Here is a 25,295-nt window from a genome sequence, read left to right on the forward strand (position 1 = left end):
TAGCGAGAAGGGCGTTCACGAGAACATTAGTGAGTGTGGTGAGGATGTCGTGGACAGACTAAGCTCAACACATCATTAGGTAGCATAAATGGCATGCCATGCAAAGTACCTATGCGTCTCATTGTGGTGTGATCGGACATCGTACGGCGTGGAGAACCTCGCCGTCGCCTTGCTTCCAACCACTATTTCTTGTATCGTGTCTGCTGTAATGGTATCCTGTTAATGCCAAATCGGTTGGTTTCTCCAAGCTCCTGCCGACTGCAATGTTCATACCAGTTTTTATCTTTATGCTTCTTGTAACCCATGTAATCTCCGCCAAATGCTGTGCGTATAAGATTTCGTAGTCAACCCTTTTTCCAAAACGACATGATACTCTTCTTCCCTCGTGCCATCTTACCAGCCGAGACTTCAGTACGGTATGGCTTCTCCTCATCAGGCTCGATACAGGTTGGCAGCAATATGGGCGTGTCAGACCTGCTTTGCTCGAGATCTCCATACTCGGACGTGCTCGGCAGGGCTGATTTCTTGCTTGCCCTGTTGCTCTGCCTACTTCTCAAGCTGTTAATCCTTTTCTCCTCTGCTTCGAGCTTGTCGATCTCTTCGCGCACAGTCGATCCATTCGTGCCTAAGTCTTCCTCCTTGATTGTCACAAATTTGACCACTCCTCGGCTTAGTGGGACGTTCAAGCTCTCGGACAAAAAGGCTTGTAACCTCGATGTGGCCCGCATATTCTTGACGGAGGCAATTTCCGCGGAAACAGCTGTAAGTGTAAGCAGGTACGCTGGCTCGGTTGAAGCCCCAATTATGATATGTGCATCGGTCGTAGTGGTGATCATGATGTTGGTTGGAGGCTTGTGGTAGGTCTCCGAGATAGACATAAGAAAGTCGTTAAGAAAGGTCTGCTCATTTTCCAACTGTAGCTTGTGTTAGCATGAACCATTAAAGCTTTCAGGGATACATACACAGCAGTTAGTCCGCAAGTCTGCCACCATCATCGCATCCCTTGCAACACGCTCTCTTGCCGAGTTGTATGGCTCTCTGACTGCGAAGGCTTGATCGAAGAATAAGCTGGTCCTCTTCGACAGCTCTTTCCTCTGCCACGACTTCTCAAGCTCACTTGCACTTGATAGACCATTGCTGCCTCCTCTTGACACATTAGATCTCAATGCCTCAACACTTTTGTGCTCTTTTGGCGCAGGCGATGATTTTCCGAACAGGAAGAGTCGGCCTGGCGCAGGAGACTGTCGACCGCTCCTTTGAGACTCGGATCGTCGAGACTCCTGTCTCCTGGGTGGTGTAGGCGTTGGGAAAGCGTTCTCGACTGGGGCTGGCCTGATGCGACTCGCAGTCGATGGGGTACCATTACCGTTCTGCTCATACGAAGTGTCCGGCTGATCAGATACCATTTCTGGGTCGCGACCGCAAGACGTAAGATGAGAGTGCTGCGAGCCTTAGATCCCCCGTACGAGGAGCGTGAGTTGCCAGAGAAAATATGGGTTGAATAACAAATGCACAGCAATGTTGCGACCAAAAAGAACAATCAGAAATGAGCTAGTGAAAGAGCTCTCCAAGAAGCCGCTGGTCGATAAGACAAAGCATCGAGGTTGTGACGAGCGTGTTCGCAGTCTGACCATCGAACATGGATAAGGAGATGAGCTGTATGCTGCTTCCCGTGGCAGGTGCATAACATGATCTTACCTTCCCACACCCCATGGTACAGTCTTGATTCAGCAGGAGCGATGGTGTCCACCTTATACAGGCATTCTGGATTGCTCCGTCCAAAATCGGGGCTGCAACCTTCACCATTTCTGTGTCGAGCTCACAGAAAGTGAAGGTAGCACATGTTGGTACAAGCGAAGACGAAGTTGATACTGCGACGCGACAATCATCCTCACGCGCACGCGTACAGCGCTAATTCGTAGAAGTGGGAAGGTCAGCCGGGCCTTACCTTGCTTACTCATATCTGTTCGTTACGGCTAACATTATTCGAGGAGGTCGGTGCAAACCCAAGCGTGAGTATGGGATCGTTCGTATTGTGAGAGCAGCTCTACCCCGAAGGTTTTCTGCTGTGTAACTCTATCACACCGCATGTCTCGCCCTTCAAGAGATAGAGCATTTCTCAGTCCACAGAGATGCTGAGCTCTCAAGTAGCTGCTCTAGAAGCTGAGATCCAAGCATGATGTAGCACTTTCTCAGTTCAGCAAAGTCTTCATCGTCAACCTGGATTCAACATGAAGACGAAGCTCCAGCTCTGATAGCGCGAGATCTCAAACTCGCACTCCGATTGGCAAGGGAAAGCTCCTCCTTTCCTTGACGTCAGTGGCCTACGCCATAGAACGCCTCGTGCTCCAGGGCAGTCACTCAAGTATGACAGCTAGATTGAAGCTTCTGTTTGCAAGCAACTGTAGCGAGGAAACATTACGTTCAGAATAACCTTCATAAACTTCAGTCACCGCAGGTACACCTCTTCTTACCATCACAACCAATAACCGACAATCAATCAACCATGTCTCTAACACGATTCGCCAGACTACCCCTCCGAAACACCACAAGACAGTTCTCTGTCCTTGCACCAAGTAAGTTATTGTGCACGCCACTCTACTCTCGAGGAATCGTAGTCTAGCATCACAAATCATCAACAACTTTTACTAACTCATCACCCAGGAATGGCCGATAAATCTCCCCTCGACGCCAACAAAGGCGGTGTCGGCGAAGAATTCACAACAGAAGGCAAAGTCGGTGGCACAGCCCAGAAAGTCGGTGGCCCCTTCGCCGCAGACGGCAAGGTTGGCAAGGAATTCACACAGCAGGGTTCAGTCGGCGGCAAAGCACAAGAGATGGCCGAGTCCAAATCAGTCTTCGACAAGGACGGTGCAATTGGCAAGGAATTCCAGCCTGATGGAAAGATCGGTAGCGTGGGTGAGGCTGTTGGTGGACCTTTCAGCTCTGAGGGTGCGATTGGAAAGCAGTTTACCGACAAGGGAAGCGTTGGTGGTTCTGTGCAGGACAACCTGGGAAGCAAGAAGAACTAGGTGGCACATCCGAGTCCGGTCTCTCATGACACGGCAGGAAGCAACACGTGTGCAGACAACTATGTCGTGAGGGACAAGTGAGCAGCCGAAGACCCTGAATTATGCGTGACATTCAGGCGTAAAGGTCTGTGCAATTAGCGACAACAGGCCGGCAGTCTCTCAATCACAATGTATTGATATGCATATCTGCTTCCATGCTGTAACTATCATAATTGTGCCACGCATAATGCTCCTCCAACCCTTTGTTCGTTGACTAACGCGTAGGCTCTTCTACCTCCCCATCCACCCCCCATCAACATTCACAATCTCCCCACTCACATACCGACTCGCATCACCAGCCAGGAAAACAACCACACCCTTGAAATCCTCCGGCTGACCCCACCGTCCCGCTGGTATCCTCGTCAGAATACTCTTCTGCCTCTCCACATCCGCCATCAACGCCGTATTCATATCAGTATCAATATACCCCGGCGCAATAGCATTAACATTAATCCCCTTAGCCGCCCACTCATTACTCAACGCCTTCGTCAATTGCCCAATCCCACCTTTACTCGCTGCGTACGCCGGCACCGTGATTCCACCTTGGTACGTGAGCAGACTCGCAACATTGATGATGCTCCCCCTGCTCTTGCCCGCTGGCGGCTCAGGCTTGGAGAGCAGGTAGGCGCCGAAGTCCCGACACATAGTGAATACGGTCGTTAGATTGACCTGTAGCACGTTGTTCCAGTCATCGTCGGGAAACTGGTGTGCTGGGTGTCGTTTCTGGATGCCGGCGCAGGTAAGTAAGATATCCATGTTGTGACCTGCCGCGACGAGATCGGGTATTATTTTCGAGACCGAGGACTGATCTGCTAGATCAGCCGTTGCAATCGTGCATTTGCGCCCGAGGGAGGTAATGGTATCGTGTGTTTGCTTGTTTGATTCGTCTCTTTGGATGAGGATGATGTCTGCGCCTGCTTCGGCTAGTGCTATTGCCATGGCGGCGCCGATGCCACGGGTGCCGCCTGTTATTACGGCTGTTCGTCCCTCGAGGGAGAACATTTTTGTGAGGGCGTCCATGGTGTGCTTGATCCTCTTCGCAGAAAATGTGGTGTTGCTCGTACAGGTCGCCGGTGTCGATAATAGGTAGTGACAGACGTCTCAGGTAGGGTCTATGGATTTGGAAGTCTGCCTTAGAGACACAGGACTCTTGTATGGGCTCGCCATGTTGGTCAGTCGCAACTTCCTCGCGCTGTTTATCTTCGCCAATGGAGGTACAAACGCAACTCGCGGCGTGCCTGCCGTATAGAGAAATGTTTCTGACGCGGGCGGACATGCCCCACTTCGGCGTTTGAACGGCATTTGAATGTCGGGTGCTGAGCGTGCGGTGGGCATGGAAACCAAGACCGCAACGCTCGAGGACGGTAAGATGTGCGGGTGTCTCCAAACTTTGCTATGAGATGGCTCCGCCCCGAATATGAAGATGGCTGGGTATACACACAGGCAACGAGGACTGGCGTGCTCCCCAAGTATGAGGTTCAAGTAGTCTAGACTCCTCGCAGACTTGCGAATCGACCAAGCCTGATCGTAAGATGTAGGTCGACATTCTTCTAGTAGTTGCTCTGTACAGGGTACTGGCGTGCCCCTCAGTGTTGTAGCAAGTGGCTCGCTTGATATCCCGCGTGGAGGACGGTTGGATGCGAGTACATTGCCTTGTGCGGTAGCCAACCTGCGCTATCCGCCCTCAACAGGAATATAGGATCTGCATTGAACGAGAGTGGTCAGAAAAAGATTGATGATCCAGCAGAGGCCCGACTAGAGCTTGCAGGCTGCATGCTTCGTCCATCCGTTCCATTACTTGCCTGCGTGAAGTCCAGACGCGACTCGTTGCGATCAGGACTGCTGGTCTCGAAGACGCTTGGAAAGCTGGGGTCCTCCAGGTGTACGATATCAATGTAATTTGTGCTCGACATCATGAAGAATGACCGCGCCGAAGACGACTTACCCATGTCTAATATAGACTCATTGCGCAACAGCTGCCCTGCCCACCTGCTCGACGTCAAACCTTTCAGGCGGGAAGGGAAGACCTGAAGCGGTGGTTCGTTCACATCGTACCAGTAATGGAAACTTGCGGTATTGTCTGCAGTCACGATAATCAGCCTCCCAAAGACGCCGTCCCAGACCAGCTGGCGGACCTCCTTGTCATAAATGATAGCTGCAGACACAGCCTTTTCGGGGGGGCACCAGATGAAAATTACGTTTGGACATCCGTATAGTTTAGAAGCAACTCTTTGGCCATCAGGGCTAATGGCCACAAGCTCGACTTCACCAACGCTGTCTGTTCCAATGTCCCACACGCCTTCTACTGGCCTGTAGGTACCGAGGCCAAGATGCTGCCATATCGTCGTGTTTGAGCTGTTCAAAGCTGTAGGATGCTGGAAGGACCGTGACGTGATGGTGAGAGATTGAGAATCTTGAGCTCGAAGATAGATCTGCTTTGAACCATTTCCGACAGCAAGCGTAGTCACATTCCGGCTGCCTGCTTTTCTAATCCATTCAATAGCGCTAACCCCCGTGCCTGAGAAGTCAATGCTAAGTCCCATGGGGACGGATGTCTCCGAACCAATGGTCAATTGCTTCAATGGGTGTCCTAGAGCGGAGAAGAAATTCAGCTTCGTACCATATGCAGGAGAGTCCCACACCATGAGCATCGGCTTTCCATCAGGAGACCACATAATGCCTTGTGCATCTATTGTATCTGGCTTGAATGTGGAAACGACGATACCTCTTTCCATGACCACAACCTCGTCATTGTGTTTATCGCGCACGAGCAGTGCAAGTACCGACGTTGTGGGATCATACTCTGCACTGCTGCGTCGTTGTGCTATGGCGTACCCCTGAGCCGCGGAAAACTTCCGGTTCGGTATATCATTACGATGCGCTTGGGTTAGCGACAGGATAGAAGCGTGGGGAGCAACGTCGAACAGGACGACGGCTGAGTTATGGTCGAACACAAAATCCATGGCGGATATCTTACCATGGTGCGCCGGGAACTCCACATCCATGCGTACACCAAGCATTTCTATCGAGCTTGAACTACGTCCAGATGTGTCGAGCTCTAGCACAACGACCCTGTAGTCGGACGCAAGTATGAGCTTCAGTGTGACAGTAGTAGTTGACATGACTAGATCCTCCGTATCGCCAGCAACAGAGTCGACATAGATAGCATTAGACCATCGCATGAAACGCACCTTGGGCAGCAGCGTCCGTATGGTCGGTGCAAGCCTCAGGGTCGTTGATTTAGAAGTTTGCACGCCATCGGATGGTAGCACAGCGATCTGAAGCTCGCCATTCAGTGTGATCCACGCGACATGGTGACCCCCAGGAGAAGCCACTGGTCGCAACATCTTTCACTCATGAAAAGACTCGTAGTCCTCACCTAGTCAAAAATGAGACACAAGGATGCCCCGCGAATATAGTTGTTCGCACAGGACAAAGTTGATTTCGAGCTTGCGCCAAAACCAATGCAGTCGTTGTGAGGGAAGGGACCTATTGCATGCAACATTCTAGTTGGGTAGCTATGCCAGTACAGGACGATGGAAGCTCAACAAACCTCAGGCTGTCCGCCTTCCGACGCGTCTGCCACAACTGCATGTGGGATCTACCGTAGCAGCTATACCCTTCATCGCAATCATCGAGCCTTCATGACTACGATGTCACTGTCAATGATAAGAGTGAATCGCCTATATCCAGCAGCTGCACTACGCGGACCCTCGAACATGGCAGCGATCAAAGCACTATTCGTGTTGACACTTTCGTGACGCGCAAGTGCAAGGTTCCAATTGTCACGCGTAGCATGTCACGTGATTTATCTTCGATTAGAAGCTTTTGCTGCAGCAGCAGTCGTTCTTTCCTTTCTTCTTCCCACTTTACACTGCGGTCTGCGAATTCAGAATATTGGCAGCATGACATCAACCATTCGATCAGATCATTTCACATTTCATATAGCTCTTAAGCAAAGGCGCTATCCTCCTGCGACCGGACGCGGTAGACGGTCGATCCTTACGAAGCTCATTACTAACCAGGTCACTTAGGTATATACGAACATGGGCCCGCTATCTTGGCGCTGCATACTGTCCGCAGTTTCCTTGAAGAAGGTGGCATCAGAGCTTCAGAGGCCATCCATAAGTCCCAAGATCCCTTCCATGCTACTCAGCAAATGAAGAAGCGGTTACCCTTTCCATGGCGTGTCCTTTGTGACGAAGTGCAGCTGTCGACAGCAGGGCAGGGTGCGGTATCCTCCCAGCGACATGTAAGTGGTGATCATCCTTTCGCAACGTCGTTGAGAGGCGGGTAGGCTTTTTCAAATGAGCTGGTGCATCCTGGTTTATGAGTCAGGGTGCATCTAGTGACAGGCGGATTGTCCCTAAGAACCTAAGCTGCTGGCCCAGGCTGTGCGACAGAGCACGAACATTTGTGGTCGTCTTGCTTCATCTCTGGGTATGTCAACGACAGAAAAATCTCAGCTCGTCTGAGCTCCTGTGGCAGCTCAGAACTGCTGCTGCGGCTATTAGAGCAAAGTGGCATTCTTTCACGGACATGTAAGTGGTGATCGGCTCTCTGAAGAGATGGTCTGTATCTCTTTACAAACGCCGTTGGGAGTCGGGTAGGCAACTTCTTGTACCTCCACACCTTGGTTCTCGAACCAGGGGGTGTTAGCGTCAGGCGGTTTGCTGGAATTCCCAAGCTGCTAGCCATGCTGCGCAGCAGAGTAAGAACATCTTAGCCCCCCTTCTCTATCTCTGGGTATCTTAGTGATAGAGCTATTCTTACTTATTCGAGCTTCTGTATCTACTTGAGATTGCTGCTGTGATTATGAGAGCAAAGTGGCATTCTCCCGGGAACATGCGAGTGGTGATCGACCGACCTAAAGGATGGCCTGTATCTCTTCGCTGACGTTCTCGAGAGTCGGGTAGGCAGGTATTTGGACTAACATGTTACTGGTCACTTGATCGGAATGTATTCAGCGTCAGGCGGTTGACCCTAAGAACCCAAGCTACTGCTCGAAAAGTGACAGCAGCAACCTCAGATGATCTGAAGCGTTATTCCAAGTGCGGACCGGTTCTCTAAGCAGGACGTTGTCACTGGTCAGGTTCCTCTCCAGTACAACAGCTTGTGTGACGTCTCCCGGAACATAGTGAGCTGAATAGCTCGCCAGTATCTCTACCAAAGTCCTGAGCTTGAAGCGTCTGGCACCCCTCACATATCTAGCCCCTGCATGAATACACACATCCATTAATACAACATGAAAGCTGCATTAACGCAATGAATGAATGTCTTCCTAGATTTTGGTTCTTCTCCAACATCCGTCACTTGAAACAGCTTGTAAGACTACTCGGCTACTATGTCGGGTACTGCTGCTCACCACCTTGCCTGTTCGATGTGACCTCACGTGATCGACTTCGCCAGCTCCTGGCGGAAAATCAACGTTACCGGAGTACCAGACAACCTTGGGAGCATGCGTTAAGTTGCCTCGCAGGCAGTTTTCAGTACACTTCTTGTAACGCGTATCGTCCTGGTAGTGGTGTAGCTTAGGTGTCATATCTGATAAGGTACTGGGGTGCTCCCGGGACGAATAATCGGAAGCGGATTTGGCCAACTTGATTTTCCGCCCGGAGGCTAGCTCGATAAGATTTTCCAAGTTAGCTGGCACATCTGCATTCCTTACGTAGTACCACAAATAGTTCATGACCTGTCTCATTCATACGTTGGTATACTGGTAATGATAAGATACGCGAGCTATCCTGCTCCTCAACGATGAAGCAGCATGATAATCTCGGAAATCGCGTGCAACGATGCGAGTCCATCCTGCTTCCTATCTCCAACGCTCGATCATGTAGGGGAAAGAAAGCTCTTGCCACGACCTTCGCAGACTGTCACGACGCAGGCATTGAGATCACGGCTTCTCCCCATTACAAGCAGAACACCTGAGCAGGTTGCGCCCCATGATCAGCCTCAGCCTCAGTATGGCTCGGCTTCCCACACTGATGCTTCCTTACCAGAGTTGATACATGGTCGGTTTGTGCTTCGACTAACACGGCTGTGCAAGCACCTTATTTGGTCGCTGCAGTACTGTTTTTACTGACTAAATCACCGACAGTAAGTAAAAGTGTCACCCCAAGTCTGTAGCCTGGAGCAAGCACTACTTCGCTATGTGTCGATAAGGAAGTCGCTCGCATGGTTCACCCTCCTGCGTTCACTTTCTTGCACTCAGTCGCTGCGTGCGATGACCCACATCGAAGAGGTTCCATCATGTCGTCTTGCTTCTACTGCTGGCTCCCTTCTTCGCAAGTACTCATGTCTTGGGCAACCTATCTTGTCATCTAGCTACGACCATAGCAATACGCTCCAACGCATTTGCTTGACTGCAACGATCGTGCTACCGATGACCACCGGCTTCCAGAGACAATGCACAACCTAGAAGCTTGCGCCTCAGCAAGTGGCACTTCTGTAGATCTGCCAAAAAAGCGCAATGCTCTCTTTCAGACGGAGTTTGGAGGCGAAGTGGTAGGACTGCAGGATAAAGATGTCGCTCACAACAATGCCCAAAGCACACTGGCATCTCAACATCCTACTGAAGACCTCATCTTCTGGACAGACTCGTCTACGCTACACACTGGCTTTGCTGGTGGCGTCGCATTTGCATGGCTGTCGAGGGAGGAAGAGGCGCACTGGAAGGAGCTTCGCTGGCACGTCATAAGGGATTCCAAGATCAAGAATGATTGGCTCGAACTGCTAGCCATTTGCTATGAGATCACAGAGGCACTGAATAGATGTCAAGCAGCGCACGAAACAGGAGTCTCCAAGGTACACCGTGTCAAAATATTCTCGGACTCCGTAATGGCGCTGCACTGGATCAAGAACTTCCACACAATACCACAGAAGAAGCAATACGAGCTTCCCTTCCAAAGTCAACTTGCTGATATGAAGGCGGAGAGTCGAATCATAAAGAATATGGGGATCGATCTTCAGGTCATCTGGTGTCCGGCCCACTACGGAGTTACAGGCAACGTAAAAGCTGACAAGGCCGCTGACAAAGCTGCGAAGGGTCATGGTCCTACAATCGATCTATCCGAGAATATGTATCTTCAACAGCCTCCTTCAGCTTGGGTCATGAAGTACCAAAAACGTGAGCAGAAGGGCAAGGCAGATGCTCATCGCAAAATGGTCAAGGCGCCACTTCATGGTGTTCAATCAGGCAGGATCGCCAAGACTAGTGCAACGAAGACGTCCAAGAAGAGTTTGGCCAACATCAAAGCTAAATTAGAGGTCGTGCAAGGCGAAGATGCGTCTGACCTAGCGCCCGCAGAGGACAACAAGGTGAAAGAAGAAACGACAGCCGTGGCGAACCTCCACTCCACCAAGCAGAATACGGTCAAGCCAGCTGCAGGTGCTCAGAACCGGACAGCAAGGAAGCCACGTAACGGAAGACTACCCAGGCACCAAAGACTGGCTCGAACTTCAACAAAAGACATTCAAGAATTCGACATGAAGATAACACGGCTTTTGGCTCTTCGCCCCCATTGTTGCAGACCGATACTGCGGCTTACCATGCGACTGGTCGGCAAATCTAAGAACCACGATGGCCATCCTGTCATCTACCTTCCAGGTCTTCTCGATGATCTCCAGCAGCATATGTCCTCGTAGAGGATAATTCTACCGACCCTCAGCACGACTGCCCATACCTCCGCGCAACATAACGCTGACGGCGGATGGAGCCAAGATTCCCAACCGGTATGACCACAACCAGACATTACTTGCTAGTATGAACGGACCTATAACGCCTGTTCCACAACCAGTCGATGGAACCTCAGTCCTGAAGATACAATCTATTGCAGTACGCCAAAATTGTCCTGTTCGGTGCACTCAAATGATACCTACAAGGACAGACGTAACGCGAGCGGCGGCGGCGGAAGAAGGCACAACCAGTTCATCGACCACAACGCACTTCCCAGCCTTCCACTCCTGCAACGTCGTCAAAGCACCAAGGCCGACAGATGCACAGCGTACCACCTCATCTCCGCCATTGCCAGGCGAGCACCCTCGAGCCATCCATAATCCAATCTCGCCTTCGACATCCCTCAGTCTGTGCCAATGACCGCACAGGTCGAAGTATCTAATTCCAATAGCCCTTTGACGCCACCGATAGAGGAACGGGTGATGCGTCGAAGTGACAAGAAGTTGCGACGAGACTCATTCCTCCCTTGTGGCAGCACGCGTTCTCCATAGGGTTTCTGCTGACCTGGATTACTTGCCGACTGACTGACATGGGGCCCCCCCGACGTCTCACTTCTGCTACATTGATTGACTCGTTTTGAGTATATTACATGCAATTTACATACATGATCCTCGCGACGGTGTGGGTTCCAGCTGCCAACAGGATTTCAATCGTGGCGATCAATATTGATTCATCATTTCTTCACATTCTCACCTTCTATATCTACATGTATTCGCTCTTGCCTCACATCCACGTTGTAGTCCTGACAATTGTGACTAGGATTCAAGTAAACCTCTACTGGTCATGCGCCTTTATACAGTTATCTCGAATTCTGAGCTTTGGGACACCCCCCGTACAAAATCAGATATCCTATGCTCCATCTTCGCTTTCCCTTCCAACTTTCCTCCAGGCACATTCCTCTTCTTGACTTCTGCGATTCACGCCTCATCCTCCGGTAACCCAACCAACCCCCAGTTCCTCGGCATCTTGTGTCCACCAGCCTGCCACGTCTTCCGTGCCTCTACCAATTCTTTCTCACGCTGTGCTCGGTGCTTTCGGCGCTCTTGTTTGCGGAGAGTTTCGTCTTTTTGGTCGGTGTGTTCGGGTGTTAGAGGTGCATTCGTGATAGCTGATAGAATCGTGCTGGTTGGAGGAGACGTGGGTATGGTGAAAGGTGACTCGGAAGGTTTTGTTTCAGATGGTGCGGGCTGTCGCTTGACTGCGGCAGGCTTCTTGGTGGGTTTTGTGCTGGGCTTCGTTGATGGCGTCTTAGTAGCAGGAGTTTTCTTCGCAGGTACTTTTGCGGCAGCCGTCTTTGCTGCCTTCGCAGTCGACTTTCGAGGAGCTTTCTCTTTCGCCTTTCCCTTGCCTGTGCTCCTTCCAACTTTGTTATTCGAAAGGTCCTCGTCTGCACTATCCTCATCGACTGCACCGCCCGTACCCTTTGTAGATGCCGAAGCGTGACGCGATTTCCTGGCTCTGGACGGTACAGTTTTCGAACCAGACAGGTAAACTGGCGAACCTGTATCCACGTTATGTCCAATAATTTCTGACGGGACGGGTGCATATTCTCGTATTGAATCATCTATAGTTGGCCGACCTTTCTTCGGTGTTATTGGAATCGGTGACGGGCTTCTAGACGTCTCTGATGCCGAAAGATGTGATGCAGCTGCTGGTGTTGGCAGTGTATTCGCGAAGGGATTGAAGCTCAGCAGAGAAGAGGGTCTGGCGTCTCTGAAGCCTGTACTCGCGTCCTGCATCATTGGGGTAGATGACTCGGCGCCATGAGTAGCTGAAACGTAAAGTCTGCCGTTCGGATCGCTAGTCATGGCAACCTCCTTCTCGACCTGTCGTGCTGCTTCTTCAGCTTGATCTCCCATGAAACTGAACTCTGCTATTGATATTGGGTCTCTATCATATGCAGTATTGGTGCGGGCGGCGGCGGCATGGTCTGCAGGCGTTGGGTGTGGCGGTCGGACGGCCGTGAATCGCGATGGAAGGGGCGAAGGTGGACTGTCTATGCTGCTTTCTGGCTCGGCATCTCGCGTGGATGCATCACTCATGGAAGCGTCGTCATCTTCGTAGTCGTCTCTCTTCGAAGCTATTATCTTCTGGTATTTGGCTCTATTTTGGCGGATAAGGCCCCCTTCACCAGCTCTCTTTCTCTTGGTTTGGGTTTCCGGCATTGTGGCAGGAATATGGTGTATTCTAGTAGTCTAACAGAGTCGAATCAGCTCGTGGATTCTCAAGGGAGCGGGCAGGTGTTTTGTTGAAGTGGTCGACTTATGGTGGAAATCAGCATTCGGTATATGTTGAAAGCGTGAAGACCGCTTAAGTAGGACATAAAAATCGAGCGTTGGAGAGTGCTGGTGATACCCATGAAGCGCAAACTGCAAGTAAGATGTGATCACTTAGCGTTATTGAGCGTGGTCGAAGTGCAGTGCAGTCGAATAGGAAAGTGAAGACAAAAAGTTGGCCGTGATGTATCAGGATCTACCAGTGAATGCCAACTCTAGTGACAACCCTGCCCAAATTTAACACTGAAAGATGCTGTCCTCTTATAAAGCGTGGTCTCATAATGTGTATAAAATCGGTACTGTTGTCACTTTTCGATATTCCTTGAACCTGTCACCTTAACGGCGACAGCTACCGCTTTCTTCTTCGCCACCAAAAGCCGTCATCATCCTCGTCACTAACATCGTTGGTTTCACCCGTCTCGTTAACAATGAGCTCTTCTTGACCCCAGGTCTCATCCGGTGTTAAACTCGTGTACCCTTCAATGCCGCGATTTCCAAGCAGCCATTTGCCCAGTCCCAGAAATGCATTGAAAGTCTCGATACCAGTCGGCACAATATTCTCCCTGGGTAGCAGGAAACCGTAGCTGCCAGTGTCCCTCAGCTTTATCTGGAAAGCATATTTCACTGTCATGTTCTGGTAAAAGAAGTCTAACGCGCTGCCACCAGACAGCTCAACGTTCGTTCTAACAGGCTCGCTGTTCTTGGTGGAGCCAGGAGTAGTAAGCGTGACTGCCCCTTCGCATGCACTGTCCACGCCGTAGTAATGCCCAGCAGTCAATCTGTAAGCTTTGGCCAGACCTATGGCGAGCTCTTCCAGATCCTCAAGGTTATGTGGTTGTTTATCGCAGGTGTAGCTGTAAGGGTACAAGATTTCCTGAGAATAGCTGTGGAGGTCAATGAAGGCAGAAAAGATCCTATCTCCTTTGTCGGTCTCGTTCAAGGCCCACTCAGCTAATCTGTGTGCTTCAAGGCCCTGTAACGCATGTTCTCCGGCATAGGACTCGGAGCATGGATTGTCTGCTTGTGTATCACCGTCCCAGCCAAACGGAAAGCTGCGGTCGAGATCAATGCCTCGGCAGAAGGGTAGAGATGTATCTTGCCTATTTTTGCGCCAGAGTCGATCGGTGGTCCACGTGTACTCATAGCCGTCCGGATTGAGAATGGGTACAAAAATGAAATCATAATGTGTCAGCAATTTCTCGATAGTATCGTGATGATGTGGGTCAAAGTTGTGAAGTAAGCCTCGAAGGAGATATGTTGCTGTCGAAACAGATATCCATTCTCTTGCATGACTGCCAGCCGTAATCACGATTGTATGTCGCTTCTCGTCCTTGTGGGGGTCGTCGTCGCTCGGTTCGACACCAATTCGAAGTGCTGGAATATCTCGGCCTTCGAAGGAAGTACCGATTGTGAACAGCTGTGTCCTGTCCGGAAACATTGAGGCTAGTTGTCTCAGCCATGGGTAAATGACAGACAGTGGCTGGTAGTTCTCGAAAAAGAGGTCATGCGGCATGCCAGAGCCTGGTCGAAATCGTTCATCCTGGCTGTCGCCAGTAGCTGGAAAGGTGTCCAATACAGCTTTCGATAGTTGTGTAATGATTGGAGTATGTGACTGCTGCATAGACTCCGGAAGTAAAGTCATAAACGATGGCAAGACCTTCTTAGATATCCTCACATCTGCCCAGTCTTTGCTTGCTTCCCACACATCTAGAAAGAGCGTGTCTACAGCCTCTGCAAACTGCTTGGCCTCCTCTTCGGTCTTGATCTTGAAACGAAGCACCACGTCGTCGCCATACCTGGACTGAAGCTTGCTGGCTCTGGCTGATGTTGTTGGTGACTGGCTATTCCTGGACGGAGAACTCTTATAGTAAGGCCATACCGCCTCTATGATTCCGCCGCAGATCCGGCTTATGAATGTCGACTCTTTCAATTGTGAGGAGTGGGCGTTGGTTGCAAGCAAGACTTGCTGGTCAGCGTGCGATTCGCTTGTGGGTACTGATAATGACGATGCGACAAAGAACAAGCAAAGAGACAGACTGCGAATCGAAGGCATATACATTATTGGTTCATGAATATCGTAAAATCATACAAGTGCTCGGAAGTGAGGCATCAAGCCAGCTGTTGTGACCACAAAGCAGAAAGCTGGCAAGAACACATTGGCACAGAAAATGATGCAGCCTTGAAGTTGGCGCTCAGGGCTTTGCGCAGCTGAAGAAGTTGCGATCCGGGCTGTGCGAGTGGGTCAGCTGTAGCGGCACTAAGCCTATCGGAGAGGCGTTCCTGAGGACGATATCAAGTTCCTGGCAGGAGAGCACGCGACACGAGCATTACCGAGGTCATGCAGAAACAGGGCACTACTCTACCAACATACGGCTCATTCTATAAATGCTATTGGCTCGGGACAGGACATGCTTTTCCGCCATTAAAGGCATCCTACAACTCAGGAGTGTCAGCATTCAGCTGCTCCTGCATACCTCCAGGATATCGATCGCCAATCTTCTTCAACCCCTCAGCAGCCTTTCGGATAGCGGCATCATCCTCATCGGACAATGTCACACTATCTCCGCCAAAATTCTCCTTCGCTCTGCTAACACTTCTTGTGCCCGCCAATGGAATGATACCCTCCCACTGTCTGAGCAACCATGCAAGCACAACCTGAGCCTGCGTAGCCTCAGGCTGCTTCTTCTTGATCTGCTCTGTGACGGCACCGATAGCTCGAACCACTTCCATGTTCTTGTCGAAAGCATCCTCTTTGAAGGTTGGTACCATACCTCGAAAGTCATCCTTTAAGTCAGCAGGTGACTTGATGGTACCAGTCAAGAAGCCGCGGCCGAGTGGTGAATACGCGAAGACACTGATGTTGAGCTCCTTACAAGTTTCGAGGATCGACTTCTCGCCGGGCTCGGCCCTCTCAATGTCGAGTGCGAAGGGCGAGTACTCTGTCTGAAGAGCGTCGACTTGAGCAACCTTACATGCTCGTCGTAGAGTGCGAGCTGAAACTTCGGAGAGGCCGATTTGTCGAATCTTGCCTTGGCTGCGCTTGTCAGTAAGCGCTGGAGATACACGTCTGCATGGCTTACCTCTTCAGCTCAACTAGCGCCTCCATAGTCTTCTCGATGGGCGTCTTCTGGTCAACACGGTGGACGTAGTACAAATCAATGTATTCGGTATTCATCTTCTCCAAACTCTTCGCACAAGACTCTTTGACGTATGCAGGGTCAGATCGAACGCCAGTAGGCGTGATACCACACTTGGTGGTCAAAAAGATGTCCTTCCGCTTATCAGGATTGGCCTTGAGCCACTCTCCAACCAGCTGTTCGGTGTCACCGTAGATGTCGGCACCATCCCAGGTGGTGATGCCCTCCTTGTAGAGCTTGTCAAGAGACTCGAGACGTGAAGGTGTATCGCCAGCGTTGCCATAAGCGTGCCCTAAGGACATAAGCCCGTAGCTGATAGCATTGACTTGCGGACCGTCTGGGCCGACCTTTCTTGTGGATGGGGACATATTGTTGGTGGAAATCAGTTGTTGGGGCGCGGTTACTTGTTAATAGTTGAGTGCACGAGCTGACTTGAGAAAAAAGGGATCGATAAAAGTAGGAGGACTTGAACCTCTTTTATAGTCATTTTTCCCTTCCATGCTCCTTTGAGAAATGACCCTTAGGCTTCACAAGCGGCCCCGTTCATGCAATCCTTTCGAATGTCGACTTATCTCCGTGGTTCGAACAGCAGAACTACAGCGTGGACGGCGAACCACATCGATGAGTTGCAGCATTGAAAGTGTTCAAAAGGAAGTGAAGGCTGAACTCGTCCGGGCTGGTGCGAAGAAGAGAGTGTTTGCTCCACCACTTGGCACCGACCAATCATACAGTAGGTCGATTCGATGTGCAACACTGAGATCTGCCTCGCCATTTCACCCGTTACGGTGTTGATTCACTGTCGTTCGTTTGCAGAGCCGCGTAGCCTTTTGCATATCATTGACTGATCTCAAGTCGTCCATTCCTTTGCACGCATCTGCTTCGACAATAACAAAATTGCAAGACGTCCATCCGACCATTACGAGTTCTGCAAACTATCCCAATCCAAGACCAGCTCACCGTTCATCAAGCCTATCAAGCACGAAGGTCAAGCATGCCTCAAGATCACTCAGTCCCACGCGTCGGCGTTGGCGTGTTCATCCTCAACTCAAACAACGAATTCGTCTTCGGTAAACGAAAGGGCAGTCACGGCCAAGGCACATGGGCACTACCAGGTGGCCACCTTGAACTTCACGAGTCCTTCGAAGAATGTGCCAAGCGGGAAATCCTCGAGGAAACGGGTCTCGAAATCAGAGATGTGCGGTATTTGGCAGCAACGAACAGCCCACGGATAGACGGGTCGAAGCACTATGTCACTATTTTCATGGTTAGTCGGTTGGTGAAGGAGGGGGTTCAGCCGGAGTTGCTGGAGCCGGAGAAGTGTGAAAGTTGGGAGTGGGTCAGTTGGGAGGAGATGTTGCGGTGGTATGAGGAGAATAAGATGGCTGATGGAGGAGAGAAGGTTGGTGGAGGAGGCAAGCACGACCTGTTCATGCCGATGATTGACCTGGTTGAGCAATGTCCTGGTACTAAGCCGGTCTAAGTCTACCGTAACCATAACGCCATAATGCAAACCGAGCCAAATGCTGAACGTCCGCTTATACCGAATATCCTTCCTGGACACCGTGTCTCCGCGCGGAATATCAACGTGGCCGCACAAGCAACGAGGTCAGAAACTGGCGTACTCCCCAGATGCGAGATTGAATATTTATAGGTGTTGCGTAAATTCGCGAATCGACGTCAAAATACCGACTAACGTCTCTCTGATAATCGCTCTTTGGACGGTACTGGCGTGCCCTCCAGTACTGACGTGAGTGGCCAGCTTGATATTCCGTATGGAGCGTGTCCATGCGTGTGCTTTTCGTTCCATCGTAAAATCGTTGAATGCAGTCAATTACTGTAATCCATCCATGCCGTAATTTTGGTGGGATGTCGAGTCAAGAAATCACTATTTCAGCTTGTTGACGGGACCGCTTGGTGCTCCAAACGGTTCCAGTACGCCCAATCGAGGTCCAGTCTGGAAAGGTTGAGGCGGTGGTAGCTGCGCAATCTGAGGTTGAAAACCATATTGGCTGGGTGGCTCTTCTCTTGTTCGGGGGGTCGCCATGAAAGAAGGCGGTGGCATCATAGAGCTTGCACTGTAATTGCTTGCTGGCGACGTACTCGTACTCTTCTTCCCAGGTACGATCGGGCTTTGATCAGGATCTCGAAATTTGCGAGTAACTTGTTGACTATCAGGCTCGCCTTGCCGTTTCTCGCCTCGTAGTCCTTGAAAGTCCATGCTTCGCTTCCGCACATACTCACGTGCAGATGGTGAGTTTGGATAATGTGAAGGGTTTGGTAGCCGTGGCGGTACGGTTTGTGCTAGTTCCAAGAATGCTCGTTGGTACGCCTCCTCACCGGCTGGATCTTCGTTCGGTGCCGGACCAAGAGCAGCGATTTCCGGCCGGTACCCTCTTTCTAACCAGTAAGGTGTCACATCTCGCGGTAATTCTATCCTTTTGCTTTTCGACTTTGAAGCTCTCGACATAATCCTGTAGGTAATGAGCAAAGGCAGTTGTGTTTCGCCACGCCAGGTGATGCACAAAGTCCTGAAGTGGGGCTGTGGCGAGAATAGCGAAAGGAGGACTCTTCGTGTATTCTGTGCGCGATGTTGAGGGAAAGACGGCCAGGCCTCAGACGGGCAGCCAGAAAGATGGACAGACGTTGATCGGAGGCAAATGACTGGTACGATTTGAAGTATTACTATTATGCAAGACCCAAAGTGCTGGATCCAACAATTGACGTGGATGACTGACAGTTACCGAAGCCATGGGTCGTGGTCACACATTCCTCGGAAGGGTGGATAGCGCTTAACTGCTCGGCTCGAATGGCAATGAGGGACAGGACGGGCGCTTGCCAATAATTCGGTGCACAGTCCAGGGTTCCTGCAAGTCACACCGGATAGCCGCATAAGGATGAGAAGCCGGAACTTTAGGCGTCAAACCCTACCCTAGACAACTTTAGCAGCAACTGTCATCCTGGAAGGAGTTGTTGTTTGTAGCTAGACTGTTGAGCTTTTCTGGAGCACGGTGTTGCTCACCCAGGTCCTTTTGCGAAAGACCAATGAGATGATGTTCTTCCTACGAGTAAAGCAGATGGTGCGAAGACTGAGGAGGAGCTTTCCTGGCAACTTGAAGTGCGAAGCGACAAAACCATGGTGTCATATTGCGCGGCTTTGGCTGCAGCTCCAGATCTGCGGATGTGTTGCATGGGACCATCTTGTTTCGGTAGACGCTTATTACGCTCATGTCTGTTGTTCCTGTTGCACAGATATGCTCTTCGCGAGAGGCTGCTACGGCCGTGAGCTCGAACAAGCAAGTTGCGGTACATCAGCAACGCTTGTAGTGCTACGTGTACACGGAAACAAGTACTATTTCGTGGTCGGCTTGAACCACACCCGAAGCCCTCTGGTTGCCTGCCCCATCGTCAAATAATGGTTCGACAAAGCTCTGCATGACTCGCGACTTGAGTTGAGGTTCAACTTTGAATTTCGGCCAATCTCGGCATTGTGACCCTGCAACTCCAGTACGGTGGGGAGGAAAGCAGCAGCCCACTTGTTCTAGTTAATGTGGGCTCTGCTCGTGTGATTTCTCGCAGGAGCGTCCATAGGGTAAGAACGTCTTCAAGCGTGAACAACGACTCCAGGGCATACCAAACGCGTATTTTAATTATGCAGGTCAACCATTATCAGACTGCCTTTCACGAGCTTGTACAGTAGGCTCAATCACTGCAATCGAAAAGGTAGCCTGGCATAACGGAATGATCACAAACGAGCATAGAGTCTAAGGACGAGGGTACAAGTACTGTAATAAGGAAGGCGAGCAGTTCAAAGGCAGCAGGATTTGGATGGAGGTACTACGAGAGGCGTGCCGACGAATCAAAAACAGCGCGATTTCTCAACCAAAGCGCAGACGGCAGTTGCATCCCTCACAATGGCTTCCGTTGTTTTGCGCAACCAATCATGGATACTGGTTTCTTATCAGAGCGCGCACCAGCGCAGGCTTAAGTCGGACGATTTGCACATGCTTTTCCACTTCGCGCAACTGTCTCCTAGAACTAAATTCGATTTGGCCATCGTTCATACACCAGCGCAAGAGAGTTCCTTGGGCATCTATCGGCCACGGCGATCAAAACGAGGAAGATGCTTGTTGCTCGCTCGTCACAGCTGCGCATAAGCACGAGAGCACCTGCTTCCGCCCTCTGTCTTATCATACAACCGCTTCCTCGAGTTTCTTATCATCTTGCTGGCTGTCGCATGTGCTCTTTCCTCCTTCGTCCACCACACCTTCCCCATATCCCACCTCTTCACCCCACGAAACGTTGTGTACCTGCCGCTAAAGCAACACGCTTCTCATTGTTTCCTTCTAGAAGAGCCCGATATTCCGGTACCGAGCACGAGACCTAAGTGAAATTGGAAATAGGAAACTCTACTCGAGAAATACTGTCGCGCAGTCCGCAGCCCGAGAGCGTCTGGTTGTTAGCACCGCCACTAGCCGGCCGCTTCTGTTTCCGTACACATATACTCATCCGACAGCGTCGTGCTCGTAAGAGTTGGCAACGATCTCACCGGCTTCCCTACCATAAGGTGTCGCATTAAACACGTCGCAAATATGGCAACTACGGCGTACCCTACACAGACATATACGATCCCGCAAAACAACATGATGTCTTATTATGGCTCAAACGGACAGCCATCGCCTGTGAGCTCGACTTCACCTGCTTCGCCCAGAATGGGAGACATGCCTCAAGCATACAATCCAAACCCCACGAAACAGTTAAGGCCACTAAAGTCACCATTGTATGTCCCAGCAGTTCTCAGACCCACGGAGCATTTTCCAGTCATGTCTCCCATGACACCACCGAAAAGCACGAGAGGCTCGCTGGACAATCTTGAGGAGCAGAATGACTCGCAATCACAGCAATCAGATCTGGATGTCTACTTGTCGCAAATACAGGCCGATGAAGAGGACCTAGGAGATGTTACTGGTCCGCCCAAGCAAGATCATTGGAAACCAGACGAGGCTTCTACGAGCTGCGATTCGCCCCAATGTAGGAGCAATTTCAACCTATTTGTGCGCAAGCATCATTGTCGACACTGCGGGCATATCTTCTGCTCATCACATTCTAGCCAAACCATCCCACTTGACCAGGAGGCCAAATTCCACCCCAACGGCTATCAGTCTCGGGCATGCCAAACCTGTCACAGACAGTACTCAAGATGGGACACAGCTAGAAGCCTGCAGCGCAAGAACAGCAGTGGCAGCGCTGGGAGTGAGGATTCGAAAAGCTACAACTCGGCTCCCATTGTTGCCCATGCGCCTGGCCACCGCAGAATGGTGTCTTCCGCCATTGCCACTAAAGGCGGGAAACAGGAACAACAGTCGATGGCGAACAGTGTCCCCAGAGACTGGGCATGGAGCACCTTCTGATTCATCCTTCTCTAACTGAACAATCGGCATCCATGCTTACAAAGGACCCAGCACCGCGACAGGCGCACCGTCAGACATTACCACATACAGTGGATATGAAGCAAGCCGTGCCGAGGTACAGGGGCCGGCCTATGAAATGCGCAAATTTGACTCGTTCGTCGGCTAGCATCGGCGCGCTTGTCTGAATATGGCACCTGTCGAAAACTATCGAACATAATGCACCCGCCACGGCCAAGGCAACGATTTGCTAATTTCAGCTTACAGATTCTCGATGACCGGTCAGGACACTGAACAGCTGAACCGGTATCATACGATGCGTAGTCATCGTCGGCGAAAGCATACCCTCCATACCGCCCCTGGACCGAGTCGAAGCTATCGTTGGCTTGGCGCTGAGATCAATAGCTGAACCAACTTACTCAGAGCTCACGCGTCCCGGAGTATGCCCCCGCGGCTACTTTTCATCCTCATCGGCACTTCTCCGTGACCGGTCAGCAGCAATTAACCTGGGAAGATGCGCTCGAGCGCTAATATGTTCAGATGACTTCTTGGTAATAGACTAGATCTTTTTTGCTCCTGCTTATATTGTTTTGTTATCCATCTATGTTTGAGAGCGTGGCGTTGTCGGCAGCCTGAGGATTTAGCACAATTTTCTTGGGATTTTCCGGTTTTGAGGGGACGATCATCTGATAGATGGGGAACCGATGTGGTACGGCGTTTATGCTGTGCAACCAACCTGCAGGACGGTCTCAACCTAGGATTTAGAATGAGTTGACACGTCCGGGCATGAAGTCCGGGCAATATCGGCCAGCTACGCAGGAGATGTGCTTTTGTACATGCTGGTATTACCATAGAGTTCATATAGAATGATAGAAAAGAGACATTTTGCGATTTTAGACGGTGCCTTCTGCCTGAATTTCATTTGAATCTTGTGTCGTATCTATCCTGCTGCATCCTGGTGTCTCCATTGCGCATCGCAACTTCAATCACACTTGGCCTACCAAGTAACAACAGTACTAGCTGAGACGCTTTTGTCTTGGACTCGGGGCTGGCGCTTGGATGCCTCTTGCTGTCAAGCAGTGGCCTGAGGCAGCACGAGATTCAGTCTTGGCGTGGAGTTGGTGCAACATTTGTAACAATTGAGGCTGAGCAAGCTGCAACGTTATTTCTCACAATGCCGTGGGAGCTTGAGCAGAGGAGGAAGCAGGCTCGAAGCTGTGCGATGAGAAACAGTTCTTGCGCGTCGGGTCTTTTAAGGAGAAAGCGCGCTGCTTGCCGAAGTTCAGTCTGCATAATGGCAGTGCAGGACGGTGGATTAGGCACCGTTACTTTCATCGTTCTCTGGTCAATGAGCCTCCACCAGGAATATCAACGTGGCCGATGTACGCACAGCTAACAACTGGCGTGCTCCCCAAACACGAGACTGACGTATTCTAGACTCCTCGCAGGCTCGCGATTCGACCGAGCCTGGTTTCAGGTCATTAGTTGATGTTCTCCTGGTAATTGCTCTTTACAGGATACTGGCGTGCCCCCGAGTACTGCAGCGGCTGTTCATTCATGGCACTCTTCGTGTATGACCAGTTGGCAGAAAGGGTGCATGAATACCGTCTCCTCCAACTGTTTCCTGGCGACCTCGATCAACCCATCAAATTTCAGTTGTTCCATTGCAACCTTGATGATCCAACATGCCCTTCCCATGAAGCACTATCGTACTGTTGGGGCGACAACGATGGACAGAAACTCATTGAGTTCAATGGCGCACCATTCGCTGTCACAACCAATCTTCATTCAGCGGCCCTTCAGTAGAGATGTAGGTGCCGGTAAGTTCAGCTTGCGACTGTCATCGGTCCACTTCGTTGAAATGCTTGATCCCTGCAAACTTACGTTGGGCGATGAACTGAGCACAAAATCGATTTGCATGGGACTTCTTGCGACAAGCCTTGCAAGTCGAAGAATGCTTGCATGACGGACATGTACCGCACACAGCCCTAAGGGATGGCTTGCAATACACTGCGCCGCAGCCGCGGAAGCCTTTACATTCGGATCTGGTCAGGTCGTCGTGGTACCATTCGATAGATACGAAGTACTCCCGGTGGCAAGTGGAGCAGACGCAATCGTGGTGCCATTTTTGGCACATGGTAGCGTACGAGTGGTAAGTCGCTAGGCACAACGGCAGATGTGGATTTGCAGAGAACACCGACGCAGAGAATCTGGACGGACGGTACGGAACACGATGGGATGTTCGGAGAGCAGCAACATCGATCATATACCTACAGCGTCGTTTGTGCGTGCGTCGACTTCACCATGACAGTCATTGTCTGAAACGTATTCATCACGAACATTCATGTTCTGGCGCAGCTTACGAAGCGCAATACAAACGATTTGCGAAGTCACCACGTTCTGTCACCACACAACGCGTTGGCTTGAGGACGCAGGCTCAGACACAGAGGCGGCCTTGAACAGTATTGGCGCACCTCTCCGCTATGCTAAGCTGCGACCTGGAAGCCTCAATACTTCTACCACTTTCAATATTCCCGAGGCGCTCGACTATGGGCAAAGCTCACTCGCCAAGAACATTGATTCAATGTCGTTCAGCTATATCGATGAAGGGCTTGTCAACACTTCTCCCAACCCTGATTCGACGAGACCTTGGTTTAGCCGGCGATGGGTTGTGCGGGAGCTCGCTGTCGCACCGCAAGCGACGCTAATGTGCGAACCACACGAGCTGGGTTGGACCGAAATCGAAGCGCTCGTGTCTCTCAGTACACGGACAATACCGCACGTGGAGCGGTTAGCAGAGCAAAGGAGAATCTATCAGAACCGTGAGGAGGACGCCGGTGATCTCGCGAGACTTTTGTGCTCAAGCGCAGATGTGGCGCGAGCGACAATAGAGACAGGATTTACGCAGTCTAGGTTTCAGCAGAGCGTACGGGTATCGAACGTACCTAGAGGTTGAAGCCAGATTACTCACTTGATGTTAGTGAGGTATACAAGGCATTCACCGTCCCACATCTAGGGGGCACCAGCAGTCTGAAGTTGCTAACTGCCATTCCGCAACCGGAGTCGAGACCGCCATCCCAGCCTTCATGGGTGTGGGACCACGTCCGCAAAGTCGAGCTCGACATGACAAACCATGCAATATATGCGGGCCCAGCATACCTGAGAGAATCGAGTCACGAATTTCATGCAGCTGGGAACCCTTCTGCTGGAGTCGCCGTGTCTGAACGTGGCAGGTACCACGACTGCGAAGGTCAGAGACTAGACGATGTCGATGCTATCGGTGACCATCGTCCTGCTACCGGTGCAGGAATTGAAGGACATATGACGCATGCCTGATCTATGCTGTCCACCTGGTCAGATGTAATCACCCTATTGCTCTGCTTTGTCATCTGTTACCACACAGTTGTGTCTTTGTTGTCGGCGACGACTTTAGCAGGTACAATCGAAGGGGCGAACACCTCAGCGACGTTTCCTGGCAAGTGTCATGGAGTTGGCCCCTTGATGTCTTGACAGTCCACCACGTGCCTCGAGATTGACCCTCTTGTCGCTCGCAACCTCGGCTAGATAGTTGCTCTCTCCTATCTAGTAAAATATGGATTACCTCAACCTTTGGTCGTTACAGTAAGTCTGTTGTGCTTCTGTGCGTTACGAGGATCATTTGTTTGATC

The 25,295-nt window shown here is 51.0% G+C and overlaps 11 protein-coding genes across 11 annotated transcripts; 4 read left to right on the forward strand and 7 right to left on the reverse strand.

Annotated features, from left to right (window-relative positions):
- Window positions 1–344: 344 nt before the first annotated feature.
- PMZ80_002752 (uncharacterized protein) lies at window positions 345–1,406 on the reverse strand (the record flags this gene model as incomplete). Its single annotated transcript, XM_064871184.1, has 2 exons — window positions 345–914; window positions 963–1,406. 2 exons carry the CDS (start codon window positions 1,404–1,406, stop codon window positions 345–347), a joined length of 1,014 nt encoding a protein of 337 aa, XP_064733637.1.
- A 1,100-nt stretch (window positions 1,407–2,506) lies between these two features.
- PMZ80_002753 (uncharacterized protein) lies at window positions 2,507–3,032 on the forward strand (the record flags this gene model as incomplete). Its single annotated transcript, XM_064871185.1, has 2 exons — window positions 2,507–2,576; window positions 2,665–3,032. 2 exons carry the CDS (start codon window positions 2,507–2,509, stop codon window positions 3,030–3,032), a joined length of 438 nt encoding a protein of 145 aa, XP_064733638.1.
- A 270-nt stretch (window positions 3,033–3,302) lies between these two features.
- On the reverse strand, window positions 3,303–4,091 carry PMZ80_002754 (uncharacterized protein; the record flags this gene model as incomplete). Its single annotated transcript, XM_064871186.1, has 1 exon — window positions 3,303–4,091. The coding sequence occupies one exon, from the start codon at window positions 4,089–4,091 to the stop codon at window positions 3,303–3,305; it is 789 nt and encodes a 262-aa protein (XP_064733639.1).
- A 701-nt stretch (window positions 4,092–4,792) lies between these two features.
- PMZ80_002755 (uncharacterized protein) lies at window positions 4,793–6,418 on the reverse strand (the record flags this gene model as incomplete). Its single annotated transcript, XM_064871187.1, has 1 exon — window positions 4,793–6,418. One exon carries the CDS (start codon window positions 6,416–6,418, stop codon window positions 4,793–4,795), a length of 1,626 nt encoding a protein of 541 aa, XP_064733640.1.
- A 3,061-nt stretch (window positions 6,419–9,479) lies between these two features.
- On the forward strand, window positions 9,480–10,718 carry PMZ80_002756 (uncharacterized protein; the record flags this gene model as incomplete). The annotated part of the gene is made up of 1 exon (XM_064871188.1): window positions 9,480–10,718. The coding sequence occupies one exon, from the start codon at window positions 9,480–9,482 to the stop codon at window positions 10,716–10,718; it is 1,239 nt and encodes a 412-aa protein (XP_064733641.1).
- Window positions 10,719–11,726: 1,008 nt separating this feature from the next.
- PMZ80_002757 (uncharacterized protein) lies at window positions 11,727–12,974 on the reverse strand (the record flags this gene model as incomplete). The annotated part of the gene is made up of 1 exon (XM_064871189.1): window positions 11,727–12,974. The coding sequence occupies one exon, from the start codon at window positions 12,972–12,974 to the stop codon at window positions 11,727–11,729; it is 1,248 nt and encodes a 415-aa protein (XP_064733642.1).
- A 460-nt stretch (window positions 12,975–13,434) lies between these two features.
- On the reverse strand, window positions 13,435–15,144 carry ECM14 (putative metallocarboxypeptidase ecm14; the record flags this gene model as incomplete). Its single annotated transcript, XM_064871190.1, has 1 exon — window positions 13,435–15,144. The coding sequence occupies one exon, from the start codon at window positions 15,142–15,144 to the stop codon at window positions 13,435–13,437; it is 1,710 nt and encodes a 569-aa protein (XP_064733643.1).
- Window positions 15,145–15,518: 374 nt separating this feature from the next.
- PMZ80_002759 (uncharacterized protein) lies at window positions 15,519–16,590 on the reverse strand (the record flags this gene model as incomplete). Its single annotated transcript, XM_064871191.1, has 2 exons — window positions 15,519–16,119; window positions 16,166–16,590. The coding sequence occupies 2 exons, from the start codon at window positions 16,588–16,590 to the stop codon at window positions 15,519–15,521; spliced, it is 1,026 nt and encodes a 341-aa protein (XP_064733644.1).
- A 623-nt stretch (window positions 16,591–17,213) lies between these two features.
- Window positions 17,214–17,702, forward strand: PMZ80_002760 (uncharacterized protein; the record flags this gene model as incomplete). The annotated part of the gene is made up of 1 exon (XM_064871192.1): window positions 17,214–17,702. One exon carries the CDS (start codon window positions 17,214–17,216, stop codon window positions 17,700–17,702), a length of 489 nt encoding a protein of 162 aa, XP_064733645.1.
- A 405-nt stretch (window positions 17,703–18,107) lies between these two features.
- On the reverse strand, window positions 18,108–18,689 carry PMZ80_002761 (uncharacterized protein; the record flags this gene model as incomplete). Its single annotated transcript, XM_064871193.1, has 1 exon — window positions 18,108–18,689. The coding sequence occupies one exon, from the start codon at window positions 18,687–18,689 to the stop codon at window positions 18,108–18,110; it is 582 nt and encodes a 193-aa protein (XP_064733646.1).
- Window positions 18,690–20,811: 2,122 nt separating this feature from the next.
- On the forward strand, window positions 20,812–21,630 carry PIB2 (Zn finger protein; the record flags this gene model as incomplete). Its single annotated transcript, XM_064871194.1, has 1 exon — window positions 20,812–21,630. One exon carries the CDS (start codon window positions 20,812–20,814, stop codon window positions 21,628–21,630), a length of 819 nt encoding a protein of 272 aa, XP_064733647.1.
- Between the last annotated feature and the right edge of the window lie 3,665 nt (window positions 21,631–25,295).

Source organism: Knufia obscura, assembly GCF_036327395.1.
Source record: "Knufia obscura strain CCFEE 5817 isolate CBS 148926 chromosome Unknown scaffold_2, whole genome shotgun sequence".
Classification (NCBI taxonomy): Eukaryota; Fungi; Ascomycota; class Eurotiomycetes; order Chaetothyriales; family Trichomeriaceae; genus Knufia; species Knufia obscura.